General features: G+C 34.1%; 1 protein-coding gene across 1 annotated transcript; it reads left to right on the top strand.

The window, feature by feature from the left end:
- Positions 1 to 1,721: 1,721 nt before the first annotated feature.
- Positions 1,722 to 5,583, top strand: LOC102602349 (photosynthetic NDH subunit of lumenal location 5, chloroplastic). Its single transcript, XM_006363712.2, has 7 exons — positions 1,722 to 1,908; positions 2,041 to 2,229; positions 2,882 to 3,032; positions 3,238 to 3,326; positions 4,062 to 4,116; positions 4,239 to 4,324; positions 5,103 to 5,583. Exons 1-7 carry the CDS (start codon positions 1,885 to 1,887, stop codon positions 5,253 to 5,255), a joined length of 747 nt encoding a protein of 248 aa, XP_006363774.1. The 5' UTR covers positions 1,722 to 1,884; the 3' UTR covers positions 5,256 to 5,583.
- Positions 5,584 to 11,141: the final 5,558 nt, after the last annotated feature.

Here is an 11,141-nt window from a genome sequence, read left to right as displayed (position 1 = left end):
GGATTAGAAGGAGACGATTGCTGTGAAAAATTGAAGATGGGGAAGAAAATGAAGTCTCTAGCATCGAGCCTTGATGAGGTGGATCGAACCATGTATTCAAGCGCTACTAATTCCCTTTCTCAACTTTATACTCAGGCTATGAACCAACATAAACTTTCCTTCCTATCCGGTGAACGCCATGGAATGGTATTGAAATTTGAGATCAGCATGTTATGAAGAAAATCTCTGGCTATGCCCCTGCTTGGGACCATGCTGTTGGAATCATATGTGTTCATGAACTGGGGGAAAGGTGACTGACTGGGAAGGAAGTTCAATTGATTTTGCAGCATATCAAGTTGCACGGAGAACTTTGGGAAGAAGATCTAAAAAAGTTGAAGTTGCCAGAGTTGGAAAGCAATTAAGCTTTGGGAAGAAGAAATAACTTTTTAATTAGTTGTTTTTAAACAAAAATAGTTCTTTTATAATTTTAATATTTTTTTAACTTAAAAAGGTTGTTCACTCGCCTTAAGATGCGTGAAGTCACACACTTTCGCCAACTCAGCCATCTTAAAGACACATAAGCTTGGTCAATGGTCAGAGGGATTTGTTAAATTATGTTTTATTGAGTTTAAGGGTCCAGATGACAAAAGAATAAGTAGAAGGGTTCAGAATGCAAACTGATACAAGTATAAGGGTTCACCAGATCATTTCGCCTAATTTTATTTTTACAACTACTTTATTATAAAATATATTTTCTTATTATTTTAACTTTTTTTCCTTATTATTTTTTTCTCTCTCTTTCTTCTTCAAAAATTCATTGTCATCTTCATTGAAGCTTCTCACTTTCAATGCCACCATTTTTACCACAATTTCACCTTCCTTTTTTACTACTATTAGTTTTACTCTATTTAATTTAAAACTTTATCTAAATATTTTCTTATATTTTGAACAATTTGATAAACCCATTAGATTTCAAGATGATTAGGAGGTATCATATAGTTTTTTTAAATCCGTTTTCAATCAAGTTCTTTCATTTCGGGGAATTCGTTGTTTCTTTTAAAATTATCATTTCTAATTTTGAAGTTATAGGAAAAGGAGTAATTGATGATACCTTCAAAATTTTAAAATTTCTTAGAAAAAGAATTAGTTTTGTTATCAATAATTCAATAAAGTCTAGAAAATAGTATTATTTCTTTTTTTTTTTATATAAAAAAATACTAAATAAAGAATTTGATTGGAGAAGAAGAAGAAAAAGAAAAGAAAAAGGGGAGAGGGGTTCAACTTGATAATTAAAATAAGTCAAAAATTAAGAGAGACAAAGAAAAAACTTAAAATGATTTTTTTTATATTTTTAATGATGTGTGAACACACTTGCTTCTTAAAATGTGGAGTTGATCGAAAAATGATATAATAATATCAGTTCATAATTGTTTAGTAGGTAATATGATGGTTGCAAAGTTAATGTGTCTTTTTTAAAATTCGAAACAACTTCAGTGGTGACTTTATATTTTTTTTTCAATTTTCTAACCAAACATAGTATTATGTGTGTTGAATATTATATCTTGACATAAAAGTACTACCAAACATAGTATAGTTTATGCAACATTTTATACTTGAATAACGCAACATCTCGTAACCAAATGCCCCCTTAAAATGGCTAATACGTACTTTAAACCATGGTAAAAATTAGGCGATTTCCTAATTATATAGTAACAAAGTAATTTTATACCATTTGTAATGGATATGTTTACCTAATCGGTCTATACAAGAGGGTTGAGGCTCGTCATCTCCGTCACACACCATCTTTGCTCCTCATTTTTACCAACCACACTCTCTCTCTCTCTATCTCTATCTCTATCTCTATTGCAGTTAACTCGCCGTACCGGAGAACTGAAATCGGCAACTATGGCAGCTACATTTGCTACAGTGGTGAGTTTCTTTAACCTCTCAATAATTTGCAGTTGAGCTTCGTTGTTCAGTTTTACCTTCTAATTTGTCGTAATAACACTAATTATTATTGTTGTTGTTGTTTTAGTTGACTTACGTTTCTCCGTTTTACAGTCGAATTTAGGCTCAATTTCAGTTCCACGAGTTGCGAACCCTACATATGCTGCTTCTCCGAAGTTGCTGAAATCTTCATTCTCATCGTCAAGCTTATTTGGTGGTTCGTTGCGTCTGGAAACTTCATCGAACCGTTCGGTTCACAGAAAAACCGGCGGTTCATCAGGTTCTATTCAAGCTGCGGTGGAGGTCTGTGCCCGCTCGCTTGCTGAGCTAGTTTATTACTGGTCGCTTTAATGTTTATGTGTTTCTTCGCTTTTCCCCCTAAAAATTTGAAGATGGAGTCAATATGCCTATTCTTGAGTTAGGAAATATGCTTTCTAGGGTTTCTGTGTGGAATAACCTGTCTGTTTAAGTTCTAGACCTGAATGTAAGATGAATACATTGTCTGCAAATGGCATGTGTGGCTGAGTGTTACTCAGTCGTTTCATTTTATGTGATAATAATTGTCTGGTTTCTGATAGTATGATGTTAAATATGGTTTATATATAGTATTAGTGCTACTAGAAGAAAATATGAACAATTTGTGGAAAAGAGTTTATATCAAAGGTTGGAACTAGGACTTTTAATACTTGCAACTTGTGAAATTGGTATAAAAATGAAGTGATGTCAAATATGACCCAAAATGAGAGGAGTGTCATATAATACAGTGTTTTCTTCTGTTTAGCAAAGTGAATTGTGGAAGTGGATTATTAAGCCTTTGAGCATGATTAAAATGGCTGTGGTTCAGTTTTCAGCAAACATGGTGTTATGTTGCCTTTTGTATGGGACTAATGTTCCATAATTCGTTCATTACTTAGTTGAAGTTTTTAATCGGTCTGAATGTATTATTGAAATCCAGGCGGTGGATTTGCAATCCAAAGTGACACACAAAGTTTATTTTGATATTAGCATTGGGAATCCTGTTGGAAAACTTGCTGGACGAATTGTAATTGGATTATATGGTGATGATGTGCCACAGACAGCTGAAAATTTCCGTGCACTCTGCACAGGTTCTTTAATAGATTTTATGTTATTATCATTATTGTCATCGATATTCTTATTACTAGTGCTGCTTTCGCTACTGCCTTTATCGTGGTTTATGCCCTCATTATCATTATTGCTATAATATTCTGCCTTATTGCTTGAGCTTCTTGCATAAATTACTTTCTATCATTTATGTTTTGCTTATAGTTTGGATTGATTTCTTCCGATCAGGTGAAAAGGGATTTGGCTTCAAGGATTCTGCATTTCACCGTGTTATTAAAGATTTCATGATTCAGGGGGGTGATTTCGACAAGGGAAATGTAGGTGTCTCAACACCTGGTTTGCTTCTTTTTTTCTATTTGTTCCTCTAATTGGCATTCTTCTTGACACACACATCCTTCACCCAGTTCATTGTATTTTCTATAGTACATTGGTATGTTTTGGGATGATCTTTAGCCTATTATTTTGCTTGTTTCACCTTGAACAAGATTTTAAATAAGAGAAATGCAAAATTCTGAATTAGTTCTTTGCTTAGTGTTTTCTTCTTTCTGTTTGGTGGTTTATCCTTTATCTTTGGGATCCGCAATGGCTCCAATTTCTACCATGGAAAACCAAAGACGAAAAGGTTGTTTTTCAGTTTGTTTCAGTTCTGTTTTTGTGAGATTTCCTTGATACTTATAGCAACGTATGATCTCTGTATTCTAAATTCATCAACTTTCATGGTATAAACTTTTTTAAAAAATAAGTAATGAACTTGCATGATGTAACTTTGCTTGTTCTAAGTTTCTGAATGAGACATCTTCTTTGATTAGTAGTTAAATGCGTGAAGGAGTCCATGAGATGAGATGCTCAGTGGAATAGGTACTACTGGCATATTTGATGGTTCTGTTCAAGTGGAATGTGTTATTCCACACACAACTTGACCGTTCTAATTTTTAATATGCATAGATTGATTAAAGAGTTCTAGTGTTCACAGTTCATAATTTGGAAAATTTTCACTTGCCATTCTGGCATATTGTAATCATTCCCCCATGGATTGAATTTTTTATTCGCAGGGAACCGGTGGTAAAAGCATATATGGTCGTACCTTTAAGGATGAAAACTTCAAGTGTAAGTTGGATTTTCTTCTTAAAAATTGGTTTCAAGCTTCTCCTTGTGGTTAAGGCAATGGATCCCTTTGGTTCAGATTGTGTACGATGTTCTTTGTGATGAAAATGCTTGTGTAATTGCAGTGGTTCATACTGGACCTGGGATTGTTAGCATGGCTAATGCAGGCCCTAATACCAATGGAAGCCAATTCTTCATTTGCACTGTAAAGGTATGTGGAATAGGAACTGCAATCAGCTGAATATCTTTTGTGAATACTGGATGCGAAGTTGTGATTACAATAGTACTCTTATCATATTGCAAGGGTACATGAAATGAAAGAGAAACTATATACTCATCTTTGGAATTTTGACCATTGAGAAATCATTTTTAGCTGCTCTTAATTCCTAGAAACAAATAACCACTTGTTTACTTCCTTTCTTTCTTAATGTTCTCAGCCCTCAGCAAAACCCATGTTTTTGAGCTTGTAAATATTTAGTTTGAGCAAACATTATTTGTCAAATTATTCTTATTCGTTGCTTCTCATGTGTTGTGATAAAGATGTATCTGCTAGTTAATTATCATGCTTCAGCATAGTTGGACTTTGCCCAGATCATACCAACTTATACTGGAATAACATCGACTAACAATTTATACCTCGGAGTGTTTAAAACTAAAAACGAATTAAGGAAACCGAATTAGCAAATTTCACCAGCTCATGTCAGCGAACATATATTTATTTTCTCATTCTTACCTGTCCAAGGAACGATATACATGAAAGTATATGAATTTGGGTATTTTCAGGATAATTCAGTTAGCCAAGCATATTTTAACTATTACAGTTGGTCACTTCAGATGTTTGTTGTCTGACAACAAGATATCCTTCTTTAGAGCAAAGCCTTTTTGAGTACTAGTATGTTTTAGATGCCATATTGTAGAAAACAGAACTACTTCTATTTATTTTTGACTTGTCCTGATATTGGATGAATTTATATTCTGGTGCATTGCAGACCCCATGGCTGGATCAAAAGCATGTTGTGTTCGGGCAAGTTTTAGAAGGCATGGACATTGTGAAGTTGATCGAGTGCCAGGAGACTGATAGGGGTGACCGTCCAAGGAAGAGGGTTGTCATCAGTGACTGTGGTGAGCTACCTATAGCATGAGGCGGGAATACAAATGTTTAGCACTTCATCTTTGCACACAATGGATATATGGCCCGTTGTGAGATATAGAGCATATTCAGTAGTGAGTTTTCATCCAAACCCCAGGCTTTTTTCTTGTTCTTTTTCTGGGTCTGTTGGATTTCAAATTACGGGGTAAAAAGTTCTTGCTAGAAGTGAGTACGATGTTTTCCTGTTAACTTGGATGTATGCAATTTCAGTTAACATTGAATATTGATGGATGGTAACAGACTATTGTTGCTGTTATACGACCGTGAATTTGGATTACATTTGTCCTGATTAATGTTGAAGTTGGCCAGGTTATATTTGACATAACAATGAAAGCGTATGGTTATATTTCCTGAAAGATGAGCCAACGATGAACACCGTAACAGTAGTAAGACATTTTGGTCTTGTTACGCAGCGTAGTTGTGCCTGTGTATGAATAATCAGAACTTGATCTACAGGCTGCAGTGGGCACATACCAGATAGCTTCATTTTTGTTAAAGAAGTGTGGCAAATCAAGTTGTCTGTTTGCTTTGAGGTTGAGGTCTATTTCAGTCCGGCGAAAGTAGTTGTAGACAAGTTTCATTATCAGATTTTGAAAAATTTATGGAGACAATTAGAGAACTTGTGAAGTTGTTTATATGTTCGTCGAGTTCACAAACTTGATAAACACTGAGGACTTGATTCTATATACAAATACCAGAAGATAAGAATAGTTGAAACCCGAAGCATCAGACCAATGAACACCCATGACTTCTGTGGCACACTAGTGCCACAAAGGTCTAGTAAGGGGTATCTAGAATATCTATGTCCCAGGACGGACATAAAAGATGAATAATGAAAGATGAGGAAGAGTATACTCTGTAAGTGGACAAAGGTATAAGTAGACGTTAGTCTTTCTGGTTCGGGCAGTAAGGCCTTGGGTAAGCTCGGGTTAGCCTGTCAGGTTGAATGCAGGTAGGGGATGTAGCATCATTCCACCCCTAGATGTGTGTATCAGTGTATGTTACGCCTTGGTTCAAATCCTGTGTAGATAAAAGCTGGATACTTGAGGGAAGAAGGATAGAGGGGCATGCTCATTATTTATTGAGTTTTGAATTGTACGCCACTCACTCTCGAGAAGAAAACAGGAAGAATCTGTCATTCCACAAATGAGTAGAATCCAATCTTCAAGTTTAGTAAATTGGTAAAAAAAATTCCCTAAATTATTGTTATATTGGAAGTTTTATTCTTAACCTAGTTGAATTAATGCTTGAGATAACTTTTAATTGAGAGTTGTGTGAGAGGTGAAATGGCGTCGAAAAGGCATGTCCCAAAGAACACATACCAAAATGGGTTGTTGGTCAGCCTTTTGGCGAACTGCATGTTTCCTTAACGTGACCATAGTCTATTTGTTAAGACCTTAAAAATATGGGAAAATTTTCAAAACAACAACATTTTAGTATTTAATAGAATTCCTTAGCTTTACTTTTAATATTAATTAAAAATAGTTATATTTTATTTTGTTATGGAGCTGATTTATGTATTTTTTTTCTTTTGTTTGACTTGATAGAATACAACTAAGAAATAATAAATTGGAGAAAATCAGGGAAGAGAATATTTAAAATAAGGTAAATATTGCTGATAATTCTCAGTAGTTATGTTATAGTCATCAATCGACCAAAAAAGGGCGCTTCTCTCCTTTATTCCTCAAACTCCATTATCGATTTTTAATTCTCCATTGATAATCCTTATTTTTCATAGAAGTCAAGTCGATTGATTATCATTTTTTGCTGGAAAAATAGGAGATGTGAAGAAGATTTTGAAAACAAAATTAAATCCGTAGGAGATAATCGGCGAAATACATATTTGGCAGGCAAATTCTAATTTGATCATCGAGCTATAATCGATCAGGTATTCAAAAACTTGTTGAATCGTTAATTTGTTTGGAATAATTTTCGAATTTCATTTGTTTTGAACAAAAATCAATAAATTTTTATTTTGAATTTGAATTGTTTCGAATATAGCAATTGAAAGTTTTTTATGAATACATATTGATTTTGGTACAGAAGTTGATTTTGATTTTGAATATATTTGAAATATTGTATGCGCTTTGAATTCAAAATAAGTTTGAATACAAATTTAGTTGATGTTTTATAAATTAGACATCTTCCTATAATATATATTTGGAATTTCAAAATACATTTTGTAGTCGTCTAGTTGGGATACAATGATTTTTTTTGTATGTTAACTGCTTGGAATTCAAAATAATTTAGGATGCAATCTAGTTGATGTTCTACAAGTAGACATTGAATATAATATATTTTTGAAATACAAAACATAAGAGAAATACATTTCCTCGGTTATGGAATACAATTTTTCTGAAATACAAATTGTGTTTGTTACTATGATTGTAAACTTGTATGTATTGATGACTGGGATACAAATATTGTTGGAATACATTGTAGCTATGGGGGCATTAGTTTTCTAATCATGCACTCTGGAAGGAACGAAGAAAATCGCTATATTGATTACACAATAGAGGCGATTATGATGAAAGAGTATGCAATCTTTAGAGATTTAGTGGAGGAAATTGTTAAACAAATTGGTGTTGATTTGAGATACAATTGTATGAAGTTGAAGTACAAGATAGTAGGTAGCAATGCCCCTATGAAATACACAATGAGATGGGTATAAGAGTGTATGTGTCCTTAAAGAAAAAAAGCAAGAATTTGGCAAAGTAGCCCATGTGTGTAACTATATTTGTGAAGGATTGTGAATTATTTTATAGATATATTCAAGAAGAATGGGTTGGTAGGTGTGGATTAGATAGAGGTGATACAGCTGATACACAAGCAATGATGCTTAGTGTGCCATTCGTGAGCGATGTGATAAATTGTGATATTATTTCAAACACCAATCAAAAGGAAGTAATGGTACATCAAGTTTACAAGGACAAGAAAACTTTAAAAGGTGCGATGAAGCAATATACAATTGATCACAGGTTTCAGTGGAAAACAAACATGTCAAATCAAATCAAGTATGTATATTTGTATACTTTTATATTCGTCTTTAATTGATTATTCATACCGACGAGCACTTTATAATGTATTCAGTGTATTCTTATTCATTTGAACAACTATACACTTATTTGTGTGTCTGAGAATGTGGATGATAATGAAGTCATCTAAAATATCAATTAATCAAAAATGTTTAGAATTTAAAAGTTCTTAAATGAGCATACATTTCCTTTGAAGGACCAGGTGTATTGTCAGCGACAAGCAACAAGCAATGTTGGAGGGATAATCCAGACTAAACTAGTGAATCACAAAAAGAAGTTAACACCAAAAGATATACAAGATGGTTTTAGACGTGACCTTGGAGTAGATGTAACCTATGCAGTGACATGGAGGGCTAAGGAAATTGTTGTGACATCATTAAAGGGGACACCATCTGATTCTTATAGTAAATTGTCGAGTTACCTATACATATCGACTACTACCCTAGATCGCATATAAGGATGAAGAAAATCGATGAAAATAAGTTTTTGTATCTGTTTGTTGCTCTTTCCGTTCATAAAGAATTTTGATAGTTGTAGACCAATTATTGTAGTGAATGACAACCAACTCAAAGGGACTTATAATGGTACATTTGTATATGTCAGTACTCTAGATGGAGAAGGTAATTGATATATAATGGATACAATATGATTCAGTTTTTAGAATTGTGTTTTTTTTATGAAATATTGATTTTTATCATTTGTATTCAAGAAATATTTTACCACTAGTGGTATTGTTGATTCGGAGAATGATGTATCTTGGATTTGGTTCTTTGAACAGTTTAGGGAAGCTCGTGGTGTAAAAGAAAACATGTGTGTTGTATCCGATAGGAACAAGAGTATTATAAAGGCAGTTTCGAGGGTATACAATGGAGTCCCACATTATGTTTGCACATGGAACTTTCGAAAGCCAATTGTGTGATTTTCCATACAGTGTCTTTACATTTTTCCACAGATGTCATGTGCAAGCATAATGTGGGACTCCATTGTATATCCTCAAAACTGCATTTATAAAACTCTCGTTCCTATCGAATACAACATACATATTTTCTTTTACACCATAAGATTTTCTAAACTATTCAAAGAATGAAGTCCGGAATGCATCATTCTTCGATTCAACAATACCATACATTAGTGGCAATATATTTCTTGAATACAAATGATAAAAAAATTAATATTGCATAAAAAAATATACAATTCTAAAAACTAAATCAAATTGTACTCATTATAGATCAATTATCTTCTCCATCTAGAGTACTAGTAGAGACAAATGTACCATTATAAGTCCCTCTGAGTTGGCTGTCATTGTCACGACCCAGGGGTACTCCCTAGACGTAACATGGCGTAGTTGACCCCGAAGGGGTCACATACAAGCCCTTAGCACATGCTTAACATAAGTTAATAGAAGGTACGGGAAAAATTTAAAACTTTTACAATCGAAGTCATTCTTCATAAAAGCAAGCGGAAGACTTTCTATACTTTGTCTCAAACCATCTAATACAACATTTAGAATAAACTCTTGGGACACAACCCATACAATAGTCTTAACATGAAAATAAAAGACATAAAGGTAAGGTGGGTTTTGTCCTCGAAGCTATGAGGACTCACCAAGATCTTCAACTCTTCTAGATCCTTGAAACCTAGCCTCCAAAGCAACTCAAGCCTCCAACCCTACATTTGGTTAGAATGTAGGCAATATGCGTTAGTACAAAATGTACCAAGTATGAAAGCTAGCACAACATCATAAGAGCATATCAAATGGTTAGTCAACATAAGACATAAGCATAAGAGATAATAACATGGTCAATCAACATAGCCATATAATAATCATCAACACAAGCATCATATAAACATAAGTCAACATAAGATTTATTTAATGAGCATTGGAGATACATCATGTTCATGGCATAATCTTTACTTAGACTTTCATGGTTACATACTTCAACCTTAAGTCCTTCACATTACAAGAGAACTACTTGACAAGCCACCTCCAAGAATACTTGTGCAATGCAAGGATAACATCCCATACTACCATCCAAGCTAAGTACCTCTCTTTGGTCATTCTTGGGCATAGTCCACCTTCACATTCAAGACTTAGGTCTTCATGTCATCTTAATTATAATCTATGTACATGGTCAACTCTTAAGCTTCTCTATGCCATAAGGGTACCATACTTCTAAGTAACCCCAAGACACACTTGTGCAATGCATGAAAGGCATCCCATACTACGTACCCTTCACACTAAGCTTAGCCCTGAAGTCATCCTAGTCATATTCACCCTACTTTGGCCTCATTCTTAGCTTAACTTTCATAACTAAGGAAATCTCTCACCTTTAGTAAACTATAACTAGGAAAGGCAACTCTAGCCTAATCCTATCTCAAGACTTCTCTTTAATGACCCTAAGTCATACTTGTGCAATGCATGCATAGCACCCCATAATACTATACATGCTAAGTACTACCTTTAGGTCCTCATGCTAACACTTCTTGGTTTGGAAACCTAGTTCCTCTCTTTACTTTAGAACACTATGAGGTACTCTCTTTAGCAGATCTTAGTTCATTGTTAGGTTGAACCCTATGAGACACTTCCTTAAGTATGTCTAAGTTCCTTCTTCACATGGACCCTATGAGATACTACTTAAGCATGTCTAAGTCCACTTATACTCTTGAACACTATGAGGTACTTCATTAACTAAGTCTTAGTTCAATTATGCTTTAGAACACTATGAGATACTTTTCAAGCATGTCTTAGTTCATAGGATATGAAGATTTCTACTAAGAACCTTAACTCAACCATGTGAAGGTTCCCATCTCATAAGACCTAACTTTGGGAAAACCCAGACTCT

Source organism: Solanum tuberosum, unplaced genomic scaffold (genome assembly GCF_000226075.1).
Source record: "Solanum tuberosum cultivar DM 1-3 516 R44 unplaced genomic scaffold, SolTub_3.0 scf00457, whole genome shotgun sequence".
NCBI lineage: Eukaryota > Viridiplantae > Streptophyta > Magnoliopsida > Solanales > Solanaceae > Solanum > Solanum tuberosum.
This window is presented reverse-complemented; position numbering and strand designations above follow the sequence as displayed.